This window comes from Dromiciops gliroides, chromosome 5 (genome assembly GCF_019393635.1).
Source record: "Dromiciops gliroides isolate mDroGli1 chromosome 5, mDroGli1.pri, whole genome shotgun sequence".
Lineage (NCBI taxonomy): Eukaryota > Metazoa > Chordata > Mammalia > Microbiotheria > Microbiotheriidae > Dromiciops > Dromiciops gliroides.
The window spans coordinates 270,211,227-270,236,031 of record NC_057865.1 but is presented as its reverse complement, the minus strand read 5'-3'; the positions used below and the strand labels follow the sequence as shown (position 1 = coordinate 270,236,031).

Here is a 24,805-nt window from a genome sequence, read left to right as displayed (position 1 = left end):
CAAGCACTTATCAGATATTATGCACCAGGCACTACCGACACAAAGATGATAATGTGTCTGCCTTTGAAGAGCTTGAGTTCTATTGGGGAGATGATATGCTTATATAAAAAAAACCCCATACACACACGCACATATATATATATATATATATATATGTGCGTGTGTGTGTGTGTGTGTGTGTATGTGATATATTTAAAATAAATGCCAGTTATTTGGTAGAGGATAGCAGCTGGGGGAGGAAATAAAACAACTTCAAAAATTGGGGTCCTCCTCAAAAAATGAAATGAATTAATCATCACAAGAGACAACATCCATTTTGGGAAATTGAGTAAAGAAAATCTATTAAGACCCTGACAAAATTCTCCAAACTAAGCTAACATTTACTTGGGAAATTTAATGCCAAAGTAGGCACTTGCTACTATTGAGCCATTTTAGTCTTGAAATTCTCCCATTTGAGGTTTTCTTGGCAGAGATACTGGAATGGTTTGCCATTTCCTTCTCCAGCTCATTTTACAGATAAAGAAACTGAGGCAAACTGGGTTGAATGGCTTGCCCAGGGTCACACAGATACTAAGTATCTGAGGCTGGATTTGAACTCAGGAAGGTGAGTCTTCCTGATTCCCACCCCAGTGTTCCATCCACTGCACCACCCAGCTGTACCAAAGTAGGCCCAGAGGGCAGCAAAAACTATGTTGGAAAATATGGTTTGGGATCAAGGAATGAGAGATGACAAAGGCTTGTTGACCAGTCGGATGCCTCCCCACTGTAGGCAAACAACAGTTTTCTCAGATGGGGGTTACAAAGTTAGAAAGCAGGAAGAAATATCATAGGCAAAAAAAATTAAAACTAAATCTGAAAGACTAGGAAGCAACTTGTTACAAACAATGCAGTGATTTTAAAATCAGCTTTCTCTGTACAGCCATATTATTGGTTGGTGAGAACAAAGGTCAAAGTATATCCCAGATTAGAAGAAAAGGATAAAGATGAGAAGGAAGTGTTTGCCATTATAGTAACTCCAACTCAGGCAGTTTAAATAAAATGTGGGTTCCAAAAGAAATGGGAAATGGATAAAAGGAAATACATGAACTCTATTACAATTTCCTAGAGAGGTTTAACTGATGAAAAACAGTCATCACAATGAGGAGAGAAAATGAGTCCAGAAACGGCCAATCTCCCTGCCAAGTGGAAAGACATGGCGGCCAAGGGCAATACCTGTTCAGAGCCCAAGTATGTTTGAAAAACATGACAGAGGAGGAGAATGGAAGGTTACTCACTCAACAGTCAAAAGGAATTATAGTTAAAATAAGCCTAGGGAGAGCTTGGAAAGAGCTCTAGACAAAGCAAGTTATCCTGATAGCATCTCCAGATGAGACCAGGTGGAAGGACAGCCACCAAAAAAGAAATGAAACAGATTACACAGGGGTTGGGTTGGGTTTTAATAGGGATCTGTTCTCCCAAGCACAACAGTGGGACTACAGTGCTGGAATTGTACTACCTCCCTAGCCAATGGGAATGCAAATAGAAATGGTTCTAATAAGATGAGGTCACTGGACCAGACTTGCTGCTCACAGAAGAAATACCATCACCTAAGTAAAAGGTGATATAATTTTAAAGGCACCCAAAGGCATCAATCCTTGGGGAAATTCAAAGAGAAGAAGATCCCCAAAGAATAGAAAAGATATCATATTCTTTAATAACCACCAAGAAAAAAAATTAACTAACTAATAACCACCAAGATGAGACTGAGAAGACATAACAACTATGGGCCCAGATTCCTCATTTTTCTATTGATGATGTTCCTACATTCATATGACACCCTACTACTGAATCAATTCCTGGAACTCTATAGGCAGGGTACTAGGATAGTGCTAAAGTTAGGGTAAAGACCATCAGATTCCTTGCCATCTTGGGGAACAGAGATAGAATAGAAAGAGAAAAATTCGGCACTCAAAATCTTTCCAAAAATGAATGTTGAAAAGTGTCTTTATATGTAATTGGAAAATAAAATACTATTAGTTTTTTTTTTTAATTTTAAAAAAAGTTTTGGCCAAGAGACCTGGGCTCTGGTTGAAATATTAATTGGTGTCACTTACTAAGTCATTTCCACCAGTTTCCTCATCTGTAAATTGGGTATAATAATACCTGCACTGCCTATCTTTCAGTCTTGTTGTAAGGGAAGTGCTTTAGAAATTTTAAAACAGTAAAGAAAGGGGAGCGATGATGACTATTATTTTTAATCCCTCAAATCAATACACAGTATTAATATAGACACTGAAAAACCAAAGTGGATGAAAAAAATGTAACTGCCCAACTTATGACAAGCATCCATCTGAATTAGTCCAGTCATAGGTGTAACTCGGATGTGTGTCTAGATGAAGCATGATCCAGGCCCAAAACTGAGTAGGTAGACTGTCCTTGGGAAACTGTGTGTCAATACATTAATATAACAAGGATTTGTGATTTTGTTGGTGTGAGAACTCCTGTCACCATAGTCATAATGTATGGACCAAATTTAATATATGAAGAGTTAATTGGGTGACTCTCTGAAATATTGGGATCCCGGGAATAATGAAGGACCTCTAGGTTCAAAGCTCCCTCCCCTCCGAACTGCCCTTTTAGATATTTCTCCCAGGTCAATAAGAAAGGAGCCTTACAGCTTCTTTTCCACGACAGGATTAGATTTTATTACTTGGAAATTAATTAAACAACAAAGGTGAAATTAATAAAAATCAAAGCCAAGGAAATAGGGAAAAAGAAATACAAATAAATTCTCCTAACTCTAACCTAAGTCTACACAATCCCCAGCTTGCTTCCAATTAAGCTAATTCAAAGGAATGCAGGGCTTTTGTGTTCACTCACCGCACCTGGGACATCTGCTAGTTTCTCGAGCCACCAGGAAAACCGAGGAGAGAGAGTGGGAGAGAGCGAGCGTTCTGGCAGCGACTCAGCCTCCCCTCAGCAAGCGTTCAATCTTCCTCCCCCAAAAGGGGAGGTCCTTCAAAAACTGCCTATGGAGAGTTCTCCTTCTGACCTCAGTAGCATATGTAACTTCAGGGTGGGCCAGGTGTGGCCCCTCCCAAATAAGTCAGCTAAACTCCAATAATTTTTACCACAATAACTAATTTACAACTCCATAAACGGTCTTAGAGATCTGCCTGAAGCCTGCACAGGTTAAGTGACTTGCTCATGGTCACAGAGTTGGAAGGTGTCAGAGGAGGGATATAGGAACCGTTATAAAGCCTCTGTCCCAGAAACAACTCAGGGCTTCGATAATCCCAAACTGGCCTTCCCTTCAAGAGCACATCAGCATTGATCTTGTTAAGCTATAAGGCTACATATCATGGAAACAAATTCAAAAGAATTAAAATTACAAAGATCCCTCCCCACCCCAAGGTCAATGTAATATGGTCATGTTAGTAACGACTTGCCCCAGGGGGTACATTTAGCACTGTGTCTGGCACACAGTAGGTGCTTAATAAACTTACCAATTGATGTAAAAGATAGTATTGAGGATGTGACCAGAAAAGTTGTTGGGACAATCACACGGGGATAGTGGAGACAACAGGGCCACAGTAGTATCCCAGATATAGTAAAAGAAAAAGACCAGGGGCTTCAACATAGTCAACATTTACAGGGGGTTTAAAGGAAAACACAGGCAAGATGCATATAGGATGAAAAGACACGGAGGGGTTGCCAAGCATCCCAGGTAAAGGGGTTTCCATACTGATGAAGTCACAGATCCATGAACACATCAAAGAGATACAATACTGAAGGAACATAGATCCAGGTCCGGAAGACACTGTAGAGGTCCCCTAGCCCCAGCCACACATTTTACAGATGAGAAGTTAAATGAGTTGCCCAATATGATAGAGGTAGTAAATGTCAGAGGTAAGATTTGAACCCAGAGCCAGCCCTCTTTCCACTATACAACATAGCTCTTAATTTATTTCAAAGCTCCATACTGCTTCCAGAACATTCTTCTCTAATAAAAACATCAATGCTTTTTCATGGCTTCCTAGGAAACAAGGTTCAAGATGGATAAGAAGGGAAAACAGTAAACCAGAGGGAGAAAATCTGCCCAGCAAGTTGCTCTGATAAAGACTTTAATTTCCAAGGACATAGGATCAGGTTTAAATGTATAAGACTAAGAGCCATTTGCCAGCAGATATCAAATGATATGAAAAAGTCATTCTCAAAAGAAGAAACCCAAGATAATCAACAGCCACATAAAAAGAAATCTCTAAATCACTAATAATCAAAGAAATGCAAACTAAGCAGCTCTGAGATTCTACCTCATACCAATGTCGACAAGAAAATGAAAATGACAAATACTGGAGGGGCTGCCAGAAAACAGGCAAACTCATGCACTGTTGGTGGACCTGATGAATGGTTTAGTCATTCTCAAAAGCAAATTGCAACTATGCTTAGAAAGATACCAAACTGGGCATACCCTTTGACTCAGTAATACCCTGCTGGGTCTTCACCCAAACAGAACAAAGAAAGAAGAAAGGGTTCTATCAGCTCTTTTTTTGTGGTGGCAAAGAATTGGAAACTATGGGAATGCCCATCAATCAGGGAATGGCTGAAGAAGTTATGGTATATGATTGTGATTGAATTCTATTGTGCCATTAAAAAAAAATGAAGGAAGGGATGGTTTCAGAAAAACCAGGAATGATTTTGTGGATTAATGTGGAGTGAAGTGAGAAGGACAATAATATCAGCATTGCAAAAACAAACAATTTGCAAAACTTAAGAACTCTGAGAAACCCAAAGATCAAAAATTATTCCAATGTCAATGATGAGATGTGGGGATTTGTTTTCTTTGACTGTGAGGATTTCTTATAGGGGTTTTGTTTTGGTTTTCCAGTGAGGATAGGGAGGGGAAGTAAATGGGAGAGAAAATAAATACTTGTTAATTGAAAAATATTAATTTTTTAAAATTCAAACAAATCAGCATTGAAATAAAGAAAGCAGGGGTGGGGTTTCCACTTTTCATTCTATGCCCTGATGTTGTTGACCTAAAAGATCATCTAATATGTCAATATTAGTGCAGCATAAGGGAAAGAACTGCCTCTGGAGTCCGAAGACCTTAGTTCAAATCCTACCCCTGATATCTGCTCCCTGTGTGACATTGGAGAGATCCTATCACCTCTCTTGACCTTGGCCTTCTCTATAAAACAAGGGGGTTAAAGTAGATGGCCTCTGAGGGCCCTTCCAGCCTTAAATCTGTGATTTTATGATGAGAGATAGAATGGTTTCTATTAAAAAGAGGTGTGTGAATTTCACTCCTGTTCATGTAAAGACTAGGAGTGAAATGATATCACAAATTCTTCCTAAATTACCATTGGACTAGACTGACATCAAGGACTCATGATGTCAAAGCTGGGACAAGGCAGCATATACATTGGGCCGAGAGTATGGAAACCCCATAAACGTTCTCCAGGAGAATACACCGCCAGACGTGCAGTGTATGCAGCACTCAGCCCTAAGCAGGACATAAATGACGATTCTCTGAATAATGTCGTGTTTCTTGGATGATTGACATTTTTTCTTCCAAGTTTCATCAGCCGTTGGAAAACATTTAATGGAGCCATTATTGACACCTTCTAAGGGTCACCCAGAACCTCCTGGTGCTCTTCTAGATTAGTGCAAAGGCTATCAAAATACCACATTCACAGACCACAGCAGAGCCGAATGTGTTAAGGACACTGCTGCCAAACTCTGAATCTGTGTTCATAGCCCAAGGACTTTGTCAAATAGATTTTCAATCGTTGTGTATGCTGGTAACCTGAAATCCAATTCTGAATCCGTCTGATCAAATTAGGAAGCCATCTCTGAATGAGACAATCTTCTGAGCCTCCAAAATGTTAGTTGGATTAAAGAGCCCACTGTATTATATCAAACAGAGTCGGCTGAAGAATCTCTTGTTTTTGCTTTGAGAACCTGAAAGGTACTGGAAAATTCTTATTTTTGCTGGGAAAAATGGAGATGCCTGACATTTCCACCATCAAAAAGTAGCACAAAAAGAAACGTGCCATCCGGAAAAATAAGATTCAGTTTTGTCTATGCAGGGTTATTTTCATAGGCAAGAAAATTATCGTCATTCTGTTTTCCCAAATCCTGGTGGTATCACATCAAGAACACTCAATTTGGGGTCAAAAGGCCTTAGTTTAAGTCCTGGTGCTAACATCTGATCACCTGTTTGAGTGTGGGCAGATCCCTTGATGATGATGTTGGTGATTGTGATAATAGCTGTAAGGTTTGCCAAGCACTTTTACAGATATTATTTCATTTGATCCTCACAACAATCTTGAGAGATGGGTGCTTTTATTATCCCCTTTTTATAGATGAGGAAACTGAGGCAGACAGAGCCCATGGACAGTAAAGATCTGAGGAGAGCAGGCTGGAGAGGAAAGGCAAGAAGTCAGAGGCTCTTTCTGAGCCTCGATCCTTTTATCTGTAAAAGGACATGTTGGCATTTTGGAGCCCAGTTTGAAACGATACGTAAGAAGTGGACAACCTTGTGACCCAGATACCACGTTACCAGGTGTATGCCCAGATGACTTCAGGTCAGAAGGGTCGTGCGCACACCAGCATAGTCATGGCAGCACTTTCTGTGATAGCAAAGAAGCAGAAAGCAGATTCCTCTTGTGAATGTGATGGGACATTTCTGCACCAAGAGACGATGAATGGGAACAGTTGGAAGCAGGCTGGAAAGACCGGTATGAATCGATGAAGAAGGAAATAAGTGGAACCAGAAAAATGATATATAATGATATAAACAGGAAAAAACAAAAACCTGAATGCTGTGTAATTCTAATGACCAACCTTGGCCCCAGAGAAAAACTGAGAAAATAGATTTGCTTCCCCTCTTTATAGAGGTTGGGGACCATTAGAAGTGAGGACCTTGTGTATTTGCAGACATGATTGAGGTGAAAGGCAGTGTGGTCTGCAGGGAAAGAGCTCCAGAGTCAGAGGAACTGGGTTCAAATCTTACCTCCGACACTCACTACCTGTGTGACCTTGGACAAGTCACTTCACTTCCCCAGGCCTCAATTTCTTCATCTGTAAAATAAGGAAACTGGACAAGACGGCTCCTGAGGCCCCTTCCAGCTTGAGATCTATAATCTTGTTTATTGATTTTACTAAAAGACTTTCTTTTGCTTTTTTCAATGTGTTGCAAGGGATGATCCAAAGGTTAGGAGAGAAGGGCAGGATATATTTGGAAATGAAAGGAATGTCAAAACCAAAACCAAACAGTAAAATGAGATTTGTTAAAAAGGAAGGGGTTGGACAAGGTGAGCTCCCAAGTCCCTTCCAGTCCTGAATCTACAATTCCATGATCTTATGAGCCAGCCCTGTCGGTTGTTGACAAAAAGCAGTTTTGAAAAGCTGCCCAGCAGATTAATGGTTCTTTAAGTAGACTACTTCCCTCTTAAAGATGAACCAGGTTGGGGGCGGCTAGGTGGCGCAGTGGATAAAGCACCGGCCCTGGATGCAGGAGTACCTGAGTTCAAATCCGGCCTCAGACACTTGACACTTACTAGCTGTGTGACCCTGGGAAAATCACTTAACCCCCATTGCCCCGCCAAACAAAACAAAACAAAAACAACAAAAAAAGATGAACTAGGTGTGTTTGGATGTGCGTGTGTGTGTACACATGTATATGCATGTGTGTGCATGTATGCACAAGTGTGTACACATGAGTGTATAGATAGATTGTGCGTACATGTATGTATGCATGCATGTACATAGGTATGTGAGTATATGTGTGTGCATGAGCACATGAGTGTGTGTTGCATATGTGCATATACATGCATGTATGTATTGTATATATAGTATATATTATAGAGACAGACTACAGTCTGCATACAGAATGTATATATGCATATTATATACTCTACATATACTATAGAGTATAGTATGTATGTGTGTATCTGCATATACCTGTATACACACACACAAACAAATATACGTATACGTGTGTACACATACATTGAGCCTATCCTGAGTCTATCTAATGCCTATGGAGATAATTAAAATCAAGAGTTTGTCAAATAGTAGGACTTGTCACTAAGAACAGGATCCAGTTGATTCTGGCATTAAGAGATTGTCTCCTAGGGGCATTTAAAATATAATCTTTGGTTATTTTTAGACTCTGAAGCTAGATGCAGTCCATATGCCACACAAAATAATACCATCCCCCAAACTGGAAACCAGAAAAATCAAGCAGATGCTATCACCAAATAAGGTCTCTGAACTAGCTCAGAACTTACAATGGAAAAAAAAGCAACATTCTGAGACTCAATGTCAGAGAAATAACAAACAAACAAAAAACCTAACTTTCCCTTCCGGGTAAAATACACCGGCTTCCTTCTAGGAGCAGGGAATCTGGTGGACTGAAGGGAAAACACTTGTTTGTGGCCACCAGCCAGTGCAGAAAGAGATCACCAAATCTGTACAACTGAATGAGCTCAGAGTCACCAGACCACAGATTTAAGATCAGAAGGGCCCTCAGAGACCACAGGGTCCAGTCTCTTCATTTGACAGATACGGAAGGTGTGACCCAGAGAGTTAAACCTGAAGTCACACAGCTACTAATGAGTTGGGCTGAGATTCAAACCTGGTTCCTCTGAATCCAAATCCTACGTCCTTTCTACTGGAGAAAATAAAGATGGGGCTGGATAAATACACATAAAAGAGTACTGTTCTCCCTATTGTCGGGACCCACAGAGCCCAAACATACTTTTAAAAGTAAAGTATAGGGGCAGCTAGGTGGCATAGTGGATAGAGCACTGGCCCTGTATTCAGGAGGACCTGAGTTCAAATCCAGCGTCAGACACTTGACACTTACTAGCTGTGTGACCCTGGGCAAGTCACTTAACCCCAATTGCCTCACCAAAAACAAAACAAACAAACAAACAAAAAAAACAGTAAAAGTATAAGGGGCAGCTAAGTGGTGCAATGGTTAGAGCACCAGCCCTGGAATCAGGAGGACCTGAGTTCAAATCTGACCTCAGACACTTAACACTTACTGGCTGTGTGACCCTGGCAAGTCACTTAACCCCAACTGCCTCACACACACACACACACACACACACACACACACACACACACACACACACACACACAAAGAGTAAAGTATAAATAAACTATTTTAAAATCTCATCGTGACAGTTTTTAACTAGAAGGCATCAAGGTCCTAGGAAATGAGCCTCTGGGTTCTTACAAGAACATCAATTGGAAGGCAGCCAACCACTGGCACACTTTGCTCCATTTGCAAAAAATAATTGACTGCTTTCCAGTAAATCAAGACCCCATGATGAAATGGACATCAAGGTAGTACAGTGAATAGAATGCAAAGCCTGGAGTCAAGAAAGCCTGAGTTCAAATCTGGCCTCAAACACACTTACTGGCTGTGTGATCCTAGACAAGTTACTTAACCCTGTTTGCCTCAGTTTCCTGATCTGTGAAATACGCTGGAGGAGAAAATGGCAAACCAGTCCATTATTTTTGCCAAGAAAACCCCAAATGGGGCCATGAAGAATCACACATGACTGATATAATTGAATGATAGCAATGACATGATGAAACATGCTATCCATGTCCAGATAGAAAGGTGATGGACTCTGAAACTCTGAGTGAAAATTGAGGGACGTGTGTGTGTGTGTGTGTGTGTGTGTGTGTGTGTGTGTGTGTGTGTTTAAAGACAGGGACAATATGAGAATTTGTTTCATTTAACTAAATGTGTTTGTAAAGGGGGTGGGTAGGGCATATATACATATAGGATAGAGAGAGAGAGAGAGAGAGAGAGAAAGGATATATACTTTTATATATAGCATATATAATTGGTATATATTTACATATTGAATATATAGTCCAAATATATATTTCACATATTTGTATATATAGATATGTGTGTATATATCTGTATGTGTATATATACAGATATCTATATATATGTGTGTGTACTTATGTATACATATATGTATATATGCATATATATATATACACACACATGTGTATGTGTTGTGTCTATCTATATGTGTGTGTATGTGTAATTCTGGGTCCTAGTTAATCAGAATTGGGTCCAATATATATATGTACTATGTATATATATGTGTGTGTGTGTGTGTGTATATATATATATATATATACACACACACACTATGTATATATACATATATACTATGTGTATATACATATATCTCTATCTATCCAGCATCTATCTATATCTATATGTATATGTATATAGACAGGCATATATATCTATAGATGATAGATACAGCTATATGTATATATACAAATAGTATATATGTGTGTGTATGTATATATATGTGTGTGTGTGTATGTATATAGACAGATATATATGTAGATATGTATTCAAAAGGGGGGAAAATGATTTCAGTCCTAACTATCACAAAGAAAAAGGCAGGCTCCTGAAAATGGTAAAACCCTGCCCTTAGAACTCATAGTGGTTTGATTTCTAAGATCCCAATTTTCCATCAAATGGCTTATTTTTAAAAGCTCATCTTCCATTTTCAGGTCTCAACAAGAACCCTGTGTTCTCCCAACTAGTCATTTCTTCCATTCTTCCCTGTCAGAAAAATAAATAGATAAAATAAATAAATACTAACACTTATAAGCAGCTGTAAATTGTCCAAAACCTAGCTGGATGAAAACCAATTTCTCACCGTGGAAACGTCTCAAGGGCACATACGTACACACGGGGCCTCCTTTCTAGAATGCAGTTTTCAGCAGCAATGCTATAAAGATAGGCCAGGCTAATCAATAGCCAGGCCTCCCTCGGTGCTGCCCACTATCTCCACTGGCCACCCTGAAAAATCAACAGCACTTGGCAAAAACATCACTTTGTGAAACTTCTAGGAGGATGTCAGGAGAGAGGCTGCCATTGTCGAACTTGTCTCTGTTTGCTCCGTGTTTTTTTGGTTTTTTCCCTTCTCACCCAGTTGGCTTGATTGACTCACTGCTTAGCAAAAATGGTTCCTCTTTGCCCCCTGTCCCTTGGGCAGAATGACCAGGCAGGCCACCAAGATGGTGCCGCTTTTCACCAAGCTGTCTGTGAATACAGCCTAACCACCTAGATTTCCAAAATGGCCTCTATTTCTTTTGTTGAGTCTGAGGCTCTAAGAAGAGATTGTCTATGCTTTTGAAAAGAATGAGTCTAAAAGGGATTATTTCTTTGCCCCAGAGGGAATCTCGGTTCAGAAAACTAAATATTACAACAGGACATGAGTTTCAGTTAGTACATGGCCTGGCTTACACCCATGATCTTCCATGACATGAGTGCGCCTGTGTGTGTGTGTGTGTGTGTGTGTGTGTGTGTGTGTGTGTGTGTGTCCGCTCAACCAAAGAAAAGGCCCAACAGGAGAGTACTGAAATTTAGGTGGTGACTCCCATTGTCTCTATTCTGGCTTGTTTTCTGGGTCCTCGTTAATTAGTGTTGGGGCATGCACCACCCAGTCTACAGCTATCCAGTATACAGGAGATATTCCCCTACCCGTTAGCCAGCATGTAGAAAGAAACCCATTCTCATTATCTATAAACTCATTCCTTATGACACCACAGTTGGGGAGGGGCCCATCCCCTTTTGCTGACTTGGACCTCCCTGAATCATCTGTATCTCATCATGAAAGTTATCCATAAAAGCTGGCTCCTTCCTGAATCCCTTGCTGATCTCTAGAGATCAATGTATTGCTACCTTGACATATTTTTAAATAAACTCTTTTTTCAGGGGCAAAGGCTTGAACAAAGACAAGAGGACATAGCAAGCCCTGAATTTTTCACCACGCTCTCGCTGACTTTCAGGTTCAGTGCCAACTCCAGAGCACCAATGTGATGTACTAGAAAAAGGAGTGACCCAAATTTGAGTAACTTTGTGTGACTCTGAGCAAGTCATTTTTTTCCTCTGAGACTCAGTTTCCTGATCAGTAAAATGGAAAGTAGGCTTCCCCTGTTCACCTCATGGGATTGTTATGAAGGAAGCATATTTATAAACCTTACAGCACACAAAAAGATAACTAGCTATGGGGCAGAGTCTTAAAAACTTCTTTGTGTGCCTGAGACCCCCCTGTGAAATCTGGGGAAGCCCCTCATCCCCTTCTCAGAGCTGTGCTTTTAAATACATAAAACAGATACTAAGGATTACTAAGGAGACCAGTTATATTAGAATACAATTTTTAAAAAATTTTAGGAAAACAAGTTCATGGCTAAGAGCTGCTATGTTAGGGGAAAGATCACTGGACTTTGAGTCAGGAGACTTGGGTTTGATATCAAGTTCTACCATTCTTATCTATAGGATCCTGAGGTCAGTAACTTTACCTCCACCTGGACCCCATTTCTCTCTTTTTTTTGTGGGACAATGGGGGTTAAGTGACTTCCCCAGGGTCACACAACTAGTAAGTATCAAGTGTCTGAGGCTGGATTTGAACTCATGTACTCCTGAATCCAGGGCCGGTGCTTTATCCACTGTGCCACCTAGCTGCCCCCTGGACCCTATTTCTCTATCTATCAAATTAAGGCATTGGATCCAACAATCTTGAGGTTCATTGTGGTTCTAAAATTCCTTGAGCCCTTCCCTACTTCTATTGTAAAGATAATTTAATAAATAATAGCTTTACTGTATGTAAAAGCATAGAATTATTTTCCAGACTCCACATTATACAACTGTGACCACTACCAGACAATAACAGAAATGTTCATTTTCTAGATTAAAAAAAAATGCAAGCCAGAGTCAGGAAAACAATGATTCCAAGAATATAAACAAAAATACTCAAACGAAGCCAAACAGCATCATTATGACAAGCAAGTCTGACCCTAAGAAGAGCTAAGGAAACATAATTCCTTTCTTTGGAGAGGTGGGGGTCAGTAGGAATGGAATACCACATTCACTGTCAGCCATGGTTCTTATGTTAGATGGTTTTGCTTAACTATTTTTTTCTTGTGTGGCACTCAGTCCGAACACACAAGATAGAGAAATCACTTGAGAAGGCTCCAAAAGGGATGGATGGAGCCACTTTTCCTCTGATCTCTTATAGGCTACAGAAAAGTAGGTCCAAATAAGAGCAGAACACCCCTTGGGCCTCAATCTACCAATCATTAGGGAACAACTCCAACCACTAGGGAACAAAGGAACTCACTATGGAGGGTACTCCAGTCTAACAAACATCCATACCCTGTAAATTTATCATGTGAACTCATGAAATCATTAAACCAATCACCTAATAGCTTTTTCTCTCCATTTCTTACAAGGGAAGGCTCAGTGGGGGTAGCTCAGTAGAGGTGGAGGACCACAAAGGAGGAGATATCTGTAAATTACAGTGATGGGGAGAAAGGGCATCAATACAACACATGCATATACATATAGGCCAAACATATACATCTGGAGTATATGTATATGCATACATACATATATACAAAAAATAAATTTAGGTATAATGCAAAACAATTTCTGATTGTTTCTTTATAGGGCAATTCAGTTCTCTGTTACTTCCTCTTGGGAGATGGTGCTGATGTTGGCAGGATATAGGAGAGAACACATTTCAAGATTTAAAATCTTGCTATTCCAGGCTTTCAAACTTGCCTGAGAGCAACACGGGCATTTCCCCCACAAACAGCACCCACAACCACAGCCAAGCCCCTGAGGGGGCTTTAGGAAAGTAGAACCAAGGCAAGTTTCAAACCGACAACCTTTCCAAACAAAAGATGCCAATCTTGAAAACACTTGTGGTTTTGACACGAGTCTACCGACCAAGGGTTACAGGGGGGAACAAGAGGGGCTTTCTTCCTTCACAGATGTGATCGGTGACTAGACAATAGTCCTGAAACCACACACCTAAAGACACGTAATGGCTCCAACTGCTCCCGGCCATCAAAATACCACCTGTCTTCTCAATGAAAGCATGTCTTCCTCTTGACTTCCCAAATTCTCAAAGAAAGAAATTTTAAAGCCTTTCCATAGCTTCCTTGCCAGGCAGACCCTCAGCATTACCTAATTCCTGCTTCTCTCTTCTCAAGCCAGACAGTCGGTTCCTCATCCCTGATTCCTTCTTGACCAACATCAGGATTCACCAACTTTCCAAGACCGAGTGCCAAGATAGAGTATCCCCAGCCAACCCGCCCAGCAAAAATGGTTTTGAGCCTACCTGTGGGCATCTCTCGGACGACTTCCTCCCGGGATTTCTCCAGTTTCTCTCTCACCCAGGGAAATTCCTGCAGGGAATCGAGGAAGGTGTCAAAGGCCTTGGGACCCCGTGTGGGAAGGATATCCAGCAGCATCATGGTCTTCCGGAGACCTGTGGGTTGGGCTCTGATTTCTTGAACGTGGTTTTCTGTCAAGATCCCCTCCTGGTAGAGATACTGAAGAACAAGTCCGTCCACGAGGACTTCGGCACCCAGTTCCAGCCGAAGGGAGCGGAGAACCTGCTTATCTCGGGCCTCCATCTTGCCTGAGAAGGAAAGAGACCAGGAGAGCTGACAATCTCTTAACAGCCAGAAGATCTCATTAGGTACAATCAGGTACATGAGATCAAACACACAGAAGTAATATGGAGGATGTGACTTCTCTCAAACGACAAGAACTCTAACATATTATTTCCTGGTCCATGAAAAGGACACATAAGGAAATCAAATAATAACAATAATAGCTAGCAAATATATTGCAATTTAAGGTTTGCAAAGTGCTTTACAATTATTATCTCATTTTGTCCTCACAATAACTCTGGGAGACAGATGCTAATATCATTCCTAGTTTACAGATGAGGAAACTGAGGCAGGCAGAGGTGAAGTGACTTGCCCAGGGTCACACAACCAGGAAGTGTCTGAGGTAGGATTTGAACTCAGATCTTCAGACTCCAGGTCTGAAGAGTGGCCCTCAGGGGCAGCTAGGTAGCACAGTGGATAAAGCACCGGCCCTGGATTCAGGAGGACCTGAGTTCAAATCTGACCTCAGACACTTGACACTTACTAGCTGTGTGACCCTGGGCAAGTCACTTAACCCTCATTGTCCTGCAAAAAAAAAAAAAAAAGAGTGGCCCTCTATATAACTCAATAACAAAGAATAAAATTCAAGTGTCCCTGCTCTCAAAAGTCACACATTCTACTGGTGGAGATATAACATCAATGAAAAAGCATTTATTAGGCACCTATTATGTGGCAGTCAGGGAAATAATCCCCAGCCTCAAGGAACTCACATTTTTATTGGTTGGGAGTAGGATATATGAGAGAAAAACACATGCTAGATAAGTAAATACAAATTCTATCTAAATTAATGGGGTAGAGAGACAAAAGAAGATGAGAATCAAGAAAGGCTTCCTGGAGGAGGTGGTCTTCAAACTGAGGTTCAGGGAAAGTGAAGAGTAATGAGAGGTGAGTCATAGCATCCCCATAAGGAACACAGGTGGCATTCTGGATTGATGTATAGAGTGAACTTGGGTGGCTAGGTGGCACAGTGGACAGAGCATTGGGCCTGAAATCAGGAAGACCTGAGTTCAAATTTGACCTTGGACACTTACTAGCTGTGTTGACCCTGGGCAAGTCACTTAACCCCATTTGCCTCCATTTCCCTATCTGTAAAATGAGCAGGAGAAGGAAACGGTAAACTTTTCTAGTATCTTTGCCAAAAAAATCCCAAATGGGGTCATGGAGGATCAAGACAATTGAAACAACTAAATAATAACAATAGCATTGGAGGGGCAGGGGAAGGCAGGAATCAAGAAAGGCTTTATGTATAATAGAGATTCTCTGAAAGTATGGTCTGAAAACCCTTGGGGGTCCCTGACACCCTTCTAGGAGGTCCAAATAGTGAAAGCTATTTTCATAATAATACTAAGACATTACTCACTTCTTAAAATACTCTATTTTTCAAGTACATGTCAGGGTGAGGCCAGATTGTTTCCATATACTTCAGCCAAAGCAATAGATAGCAGTAGATGGTATCCACAGATATGAGAATCCATCTATTTTCTATTAAGTCAGATGTGAAAGAGTTTTCAAAAAATATGTAAACCAATGCTACTATTCATTCAAAACTTTATTTCACACCAAATATTCTTTATTATAACTATCATTATTTTCAGGGAAAAAAAGATTATATTAAGATATAATGGTTTAGGTTTGTTTTAATGACAATAATTTTCCAATTTTATCCATTTTAATTTTTAATGCAATAAATATCAATAGGATTGATCAAAATAAATAAAAGTCGGGGAGTGGGGATCCCAAGACCAAAAAGCTTGAGAGCCTCTGATGCAGAAGGTGATGCCTCAGCTAACTCTCCAGGAAGCCAGAGATGCTAAGGGGAGGACCAAGGAGGAAGAACATTCAGGGCACCAGGGGCAACCAGTACCAAGGGAAGGAGACAGAGTTTGGTGGAGAATGCAGAGCTTCAGGAGCAGTTTAAATGATAGGAATCAGAGACTCTGAAGAAAGAGAAGGCACTGAGACTGGGCACATTACAAGAAGGGAAACCAAGGCCTAGAGGTTGGTCACATTTCATCCCTCTTTGAGAAGTCTTTAGATGTGACAGAAGCCTTGGAGACACTGTCATTTAAAGAAGAGGAAATGGAAGCAGACAAAGGAAGTGAGCTGTCCAAAGTCACACCACAATTAAGTCACAAAAGCCCAATTCCTGTGTGTGTGTGTGTGTGTGTGTGTGTGTGTGTGTGAGAGAGAGAGAGAGAGAGAGAGAGAGAAAGAGAGAGGGGGGGGGGGCGGGGGAGAGAGGCAGTTGGGGTTAAGTGACTTGCCCAAGGTCACACAGCTTGTATGAAGCAGGAAAGAGAACTTTCCAGGTTCCATTTTTTTTTTTTTACCACTACTTAGAGACCTGCTCATGGACACCTTGAACCATCATGAGTCAGGGTGGGAGAGCGGAAAGATCCCTGGATCTGGAATCAGAGGACCTGGGTCCAAATCTTGCCTCTGCTTCTTGATCTCTGTGTGATATGGGACAAATCGCTTTAAGTCCCTTGGCCTCAGTTTTCTCATCAGTGAAATGAGCCGGTGAGACTCTTAATTCCTTAGATTACTTAGCCCTCCCCAAACCTTTTAAAGATATTTTTCTTATACCCACTGATTGGAAAGCCAATGCTTTGGAGCTAGAAGGAGATAGGCGATCATCTAGTCTGGCTTTATCATTTTGATAAATGGGGAAGCTGAAGCCTGCAAGGGTCCCAGGAGGGAGGAAATAGGCACTTATTAAGCACCTACTAAATGCCTCCGGATTTACAAATATTCTCTCATTTGATCCTCACAACCGCCCAGGGAGGTAGGTGCTATAATTATTATTATTCCCATTTTAGAGATGAGGAAACTGAGGCAGGTGGCAGTGAAGTGACTTACCCAGGGTCACACAGCTAGTATCTAAGACTGGATTTGAACTCAGGTCTTCCTGACTCCAGGTCAGGTGCCCTATCCAATATATCATCTGGCTGCCTCCAGGCAGCATAGATACAGATATGAAAGGAACTTTAAATCCTGGGGAAACTGGGGCTGAAAAAAGGGAACTCACTTGCTCAAGATCACACAAAGAATAACTGGTATAATGTCAGAATTTGAACCCAAACCCAGCATTTTCTGCTGTTTCACAGTGTCACACAGGAGGTCAGAAAGAGAGCAAGGAAGGGTCAGAGACCAGAGACGTCAGAAAGCACCCTAACATCACACAGCAGGTAGGGAGAAGAATGAGATTTGGGGACCAGACAGGTCAAGTGACCACTCCAAGGTCACACAGCAAGTAGGGGGCAGGTAAGGTCTGGGGACCAGAGAGGTCGAGTGCACCAACCACTAAAATGATACCCAAGGAAAGGACCCCAGCAGGGAGGGGGCGCCCGGCTGCGAAGGTCCTTGACGTCACTAACAGGCTGCCATAAAATATGGTTACATAGTTTCTTATTTCCTGTTACTTACAGACACCACGCCCTCAGCAAGCGACCCCTTGAGTCCCGGCTCTGGGGTAACCTGTCATGCATCCGCCATCTTTGTTAGAGGCAAGAACCCCAAACAGGAAGTGCTCGTGGCCATCTTTGTTAGGGGCCAGCACAGGAAGTCGGATCGGGCGCCATCTTTGCTCCTGGCGCTTTACGTCACTGAGGGCAGCGTCGTCATGTTTGCTGTGGGCAAAGGCTGTTGTAGCTCCTGGCAACGGAAATGAATAAGGCAAGTCTGCTGCCTGTTATTGGATTTGGATATAAAGCGGGACTTATTAACGTCCTCTGTGTCATGGGACTCACCACTTTGGCAGCGTCTCGTGGAGGCTGTAGCCGCCTCTTCTCAAAATGTTTTTAAATGCATAAGATAAAATACATAGGATTATAAAGGAAACCATTTATATTGCAATATAATCGTTTATATTTAGATGCTGTTATATCATAACATATACTACAGCTGCATGCAGTGTCATCATATATCTCTATAGCTATATTATTATACCACATATACCATAGTTATATCCATATTATAATGTCATTACATACCTATATCCATAGGATTATATTATAAACCCTATATTTATATCACATTGTATCATAATACCTACTACTTATCCATAGTATTATATTATATGATACCTATATCCATATTACATCACATTGTATAACACCTATATACATATTATTATATAGCATGTAGCTATAGTCATAGTTATAATGTAGCTATATCATGTTATATATTTATTATATTTCTATCCATGTTATTGTATCATGTTATATAGATCCATATTATTATATCATATTCTATATACCTATATCCATTTATTTCAATCTCTCTATGTGTATATATATATATATATATTTAATATATGTGCACATGTGCATATATTAAACAAGTCCACAGACCCCCCCAGGTTAAGAACCTCTGAATAAAGGAACAAAGGCAATGGAGAAATAAGAGGAGAAAGACACACAGAAATCAATGCATTTGTTACATTTCATTCGACTTTCATTCAGTTTCAAGGGAGGCAATTTGAAATACAAAAAGTGCTTTGGAGGGGGCGGCAGTGGATAAAGCACCGGCCCTGGATTGAGGAGGACCTGAGTTCAAATCCAGCCTCAGACACTTGACACTTACTAGCTGTGTGACCCTGGGCAAGTCACTTAAACCCCATTGCCCTACAAAAACAAAAAACAAAACAAAACAAAAAGTGCTTTGGAATAAGAAACTCCCCGGGTTCTGGTCCTGGTTCTGCTAATAAATAGCTGTGGGACAATGGGCAAGTCACTTAACTTCTTTGGGCCTCAGTTTCCTCACCTGTTAAACGAGGGGATTACTAAATTTATGTGGTCACTGAGATCCCTTCCAGCTCTAAGAGGATGATTCTGTGATCAATAAGCATTTATTGATGGTCATTGTAGTAGGGATTAGGGGGATAATATAGACCGAGATGAAAATTGCTTCACTCAAGGAGCTTCCTATCCTACTGGATTGAGCAATTTAAAATTATTGTTGCTCTCAAAGGAAAGGTATGGCATCGCAAAAGGTAGTTTTTTAAAAATGGAATTGGTTTGCCTTTCAAGGTAATAAGTTCCCCATCAATGGAAGTCTTCAAATACAGTATGGATAACTGGAAAGAGCACTGGATCCAACATCAAAAGACTTGGGTTCAGGCACTGATTTACTATGTGACCCTAGTAAAGTCACTTTCCTGAGATGTAGGAGACAGAGATGATGAATGGAGCAAGTTCCTGGAAGAAAAAGGAGGGAATGGGTTCAAGGGCAGGTGTAGGGGGATCATCCTGTGTAATGGTAGGGCTCTCTCTTCTATTTTTATTTTATTTTATTTTATTTTATTTTATTTTATTTTATTTTATTTTATTTTATTAGTGAGGCAATTGGGGTTAAGTGACTTGCCCAGGGTCACACAGCTAGTGAGTGTTAAGTGTCTGAGGCCGGATTTGAATTCAGGTACTCCTGACTCCAGGGCTGGTGCTCTATCCACTGTACCACCTAGCTGCCCCAGGGCTCTCTCTTCTAGAGGGAAAAAAGAAAAGGTAAGGATGAGCAGGTGTGATGATCCAGAGAAAGTTTGAAGAATGGCTTCAATCTTCTCAGAAAAAGGAAGCCAAACCATCTGCTAAAAATGTAGGTGAGGAAGATGTGGGGAGGTGGCAGAGCAGGGAAGTTTGAAACAATTGCTATGAGGAACAAGATAGGGGCCTAAAAAGGTGGAGGAAGATGGTCTAATAGTAACAGTAGGCCAGCAGATAATATATATGCCACAAATTTACAAGAGGCAAAATCAGCTTGATGTCATTTTTCTCCACTGACTTTTAGCAGCCCAGGAGCATCAGCAGAGAAATTAGATGATGTGGTATACTCAGGGCTAGTGATTTGTAGACCAGAAACATCAGGGAACAAAAAAAAATGTGCAGGGTAGTTGCTAGTAAAACATGAAAGTGTCAGACAAAGGGATCAAGGCTGAGTATGGAAGCAAGGGAAGCCAAAATAGGGGAGATGGACTGGGCAAATAGATGTGGGTCAGGGGACCGGCCTTCACAAAAAGGATGAAGGGTAATAATGAGAGTGAAAATTTATGTAGCACTTTAAGGTTTGCAAAGTATTTCACATATATTATCTCATTTGTAGCCTTGGTGTAATGACCCCACAAGAGACAGACAGAAATAGAAAGACATAGAGAGACAGAGACACAGAAACAGAGAGAGACAAGAAGAGAGAGGAAGGAAGGAAGGAGAGAAGGAAGGAAGGAAGGAAGGAAGGAAGGAAGGAAGGAAGGAAGGAAGGAAGGAAGGAAGGAAGGAAGGAAGGAAGGAAGGAAGGAAGGAAGGAAGGAAGGAAGGAAGGAAGGAAGGGAGGGAGGGAGGGAGGAAGGAAGAAAGGAAGGAAGGGAGGGAGGGAGAGAGAAAAGAAGGAAGGAAGGAAGGAAGGAAGGAAGGAAGGAAGGAAGGAAGGAAGGAAGGAAGGAAGGAAGGAAGGAAGGAAGGAAGGAAGGAAGGAAGGAAGGAAGGAAGGAAAAGAGGGAGGGAGTTGCTTAGTCTCCTGTATGGTTCTCTAATAAAGGTATTATGCAACACTGTCTCTGGAGAGAGCATCATCTAATTGTCTGTACTAATTAATTGCTATCTTGCTGAATCCATGTTTTCTCCTCATGAATTCTAATAACTCATTCAGCTCAGTGATGCAGCATTCTTGGCTAAATGTTATCTTTGTAAAAGTGCCGAAACCTGGGCTAATCGCCTGTTTGGGATGGCCCAACTCTCAAGCACTTTTATAGTAGTTAAAGCATGTGATTATGAAAAAAAATCCATGTACTAAATAATCATCTTGGTGAAATTATAATGGAGTAAGCTATATGGTTACAGTGATTCACAATACAAAGAGCCCATCGTCCTGATCAACTAATGCATATTAATGTTGAAGAGCAATAACTATTACATACAGATACTAAGCCTTTTGTTGACTTGATTGGAAAAACGATTAATCCATGCAATGTCCTGATGGGTGCTTTGTTTTCCTTCTTGCTAGGCAACCAAGATAATAATAATCCTGGGGTGCTACAATACTAGGAGAAGAGAGTTGTTGGAACACATTCTCTAGCAAACGAGGAGCTAGAATGTGATGGGAATAAATAGGAGAGGAAAAAATGGGGAATGAACATAGGGCACAGGAGAGATCTTCACTAACCTTGGAATCAGAGATCTCAACTGGTCTCTTTCCCCTGCTACTTAGCTGTCTGTGTGACCTTGGACAAGTAACTTCATCTTTCTCCAACTCAATATCCTCATTAGTAAAATGAGCAGATTGGATTAGAAGAATTCTTTCAATCAATCAATAAGCATTTATTAAAGACCTAGCTGGTGGTGGGCACTGTGCTAAGCTCTGGTGATACAAAGACAAAAATGAAAGAAAGAAAGCCCTTGTAAGGGCCAAATTTAATATTTGGAGAGTTAATTGAGTGGCTCACCATAATATCGGGGTCCTGGAAATATTGAGGTACCTCTAGTTCCAAAACTTCCTCCCTTCCGAACTGCCTTTTTAGATATTTCTTCCAGGTCAATAAGAAAGGAGCCTTGCCGCCTCTTTTCCACAAACAGATCAGATTTTATTAATTGGGAATAAAATAAACAGCAAAGGTAAAATTAATAAAAATCAAAGACAAAGAAATAGGGGAGAAGAAATACAGATAATCCTCCTAGCTCTAACCTAAATCTATTCAAAAGAGCAGAGTAACTCACCACCTGGAGCTTATAGCTTCAATGGTAAGCACAGCTTATAACCAGGCTTGAATGACTCGACTGCTGCTGCTCCTGCTCAAGCCACCAGAAGGGAAGAAGAGAGAGTGCTCCAGAAGAGACTCAGACTCCCCTCAGCTAGCGTCTAATCTTCCTCTCCCAAAAGGGGAGGTCCTTCAAAAACTGCCTATGGAGAGAGGTTTCTCCTCAGTAACATACATAACTTCAGGGCGGGTCAGGTGTGGCCCCTCCCAAATGAGTCAGCCAAATTCTAATAATTTTACCACACCCTCAGGAAGCTTCCATTCCCATAGGAGAGACTATATAGTCTTCCATTGTTGTTCAGTTGTTTTCCAGTTGTGTCTGACTTTTTGTGGCCCCATCTGGGATTTTCTTGGCAAAGACACAGTAAGTGGCCAGCTTTGAGCTCAGGAAGCCAAGTCTTCTTAACTCCAGGACCAACATCTGTAAAATGGGAATAATAATCATAGAACCTACCTCCCAGGGTGGTTATAAGGATCAAGTGAGAGAATAATTGTGATGCACTTAGCACAGTGCCTTAGACTTAGTAGGCATAAGCTATTGCCTGTTATTGGAGTGTATGGGGTGTTCAAGGAGGACCAGAACCTCTGGTGTGAGGACTTGATGAGCCCTTTTCAGGGCTGCTCATCCACCTTTGGTGTCCACCTGCCACCCAACCCTGATCTGTGGCTCCAAGAAGCTGTAGCACATGCAGTGGCCACACCCCAGTAAACTGGCTAAACAAGGTTGAGGTTGAGGTTGAGGGTAACCAGCAGGTCTCAAATATGTTGGTGAGTTAGTGGGGATGTCTACCTCAAGCATATGAAGACTTCCCCTGGTGAAATGGGCAGATGAGAACAACTTGTTCCGATGTCTGTGAAGGTGACTGAAGCAGGCACTGTGGAACATTTAGAGCTTGGTTAGACGTGGAAGATTCCAAGGTCATCTACCGCATCCGAGTCATCTTGACTTTTGTCTTACCACTGGACTTCAATGACTCTGGAAGAGAGAGTGAGGCTGACGACTTTGTGCAACTCTGCCTCACTTCAATCCACTTCACACTTGAGTCAAGACATCAGGCCTTTGAAGATGAAGAAATTAACAATGTAGATTAGTTATTAGTAGGAGGTGGCCATTGAACTGAACTTTAGAAGAAGCTACAGGTAACACAGGAGTGTGTTCCAGTTATGGGGGACAGATGGAATGTCATGCATGAGAAACAGCAAGAAGTTCAGTTTGGCTGGACTAAAGAGTGAATGAAAAGAGGAAGAAGGTAGGGTAAGACTTGAAAGATGGATTCCAGTTCTAAATCCATGATGCTATAACTTCTATTCTGTCTACTGGACTTTCTCCCACTATTTACCCAACAGGCTAGTCTTACGTCCTAAGTGAGGAAGCATGACATAAAGCAAGACAAAGAGCTACCATTGTGATGATGTCTTGTCTTTTTGTTTCCTTTGCCCCTCCCCAAATCATCTGGCCCAGTGGTTTTTACATAGTAGGCCTAATGAATGGTTGTTAGATGAATAAATGAATGAATGAATGAATGAATTACCCTGTACATAATAAGGGCTCCGTAAATACCATTGATAGAGCAGCTGTCCTATTTGAGTCATTAGTTTTTGTTTGAGTTTCACCAATACTTAGCTCAATGGCCAGCATGCAGACGGTACTTAATAAATACTTGTTGATTGACTGATTGTCTCTAATACTTACCCATGTATTTAGAATAAAGTTAGGAGTTGCTACTTTTCATACACCCTGACAGTTTCATTGTTTCACCATCATTTAATAAAGCCTCAGAGAATGACGTGTTATTAGGAACCATGGCAAGGAGTAGAAGGCATTTTAAAGTACTTTCAAATAACATTTGAAAAGAAGGAAAAGGGACAGGATGCCAAGCCACAAGTTTCTCCAAAAATCCACATTCCTAGAGACACACTATTCAATCTTTCACTTCTTTTCTACATTACAACCTGTCTGGCTCCTGGCCCCAGTCATAAATTTCCTTTCTGTGCCCTTCCTTGAGTGGATTCACTTAGGCTGGGCCTTTCTCTTCTCTTCTGGGAGGTTAGAAAGAAAGGAACGTATAAAACAAAGAAAAAAATGGAAATTGTTTTGTTTTAAGGGCATATGAGAGACAAGGCTAATGAGGTGGTACAATGAGTAGAGCACTCAGGAAGACTCATCGTACTGAGTTCAAATCCCACCACAGACACTTATTAGCTGGGTGACCCTGGGCAAGTCACTTAGCCTCTGCTTGCCTCAGTTTCCCCATCTGTAAAATGAGCTGAAGAAGGAATTGGCAAACCACTTCAGTGTCTTTGCCAAGAAAACCCCAAATGGGATCACAAAGAGTCAGACACAACTGAAAAAACTCAAAAACAAACACTAGAGACAACATGGTTCAATAACTAAAGAAATCAGATCAAAGTTGGGAGGAGACCTGGTTTCAAGTCCCACATCTGATAGATACTGGCAAAGGACCTAACTGCTCGTTAACCTAAGATTATAAATTACTCATCTGCATCAGTCGAGGGAATACTTAGGTGGCAGCCAGGTGGCAGAGTGGATAAATA

The 24,805-nt window shown here is 41.1% G+C and overlaps 1 protein-coding gene across 1 annotated transcript in view; it reads right to left on the bottom strand.

Moving 5' to 3' along the window:
* The window catches only part of CRADD (CASP2 and RIPK1 domain containing adaptor with death domain), a 243,082-nt gene extending 225,023 nt beyond the window's left edge, over positions 1-18,059 (bottom strand). Inside the window, exons 1-2 of the mRNA XM_043968531.1 lie at positions 17,929-18,059; positions 14,166-14,468 (exon numbers count right to left, since the gene is read on the bottom strand). Coding sequence (XP_043824466.1) covers positions 14,166-14,463 — 298 coding nt within the window. The 5' untranslated portion in view covers positions 14,464-14,468; positions 17,929-18,059. The remainder of the gene's footprint in view (positions 1-14,165; positions 14,469-17,928) is intronic.
* Positions 18,060-24,805: the final 6,746 nt, after the last annotated feature.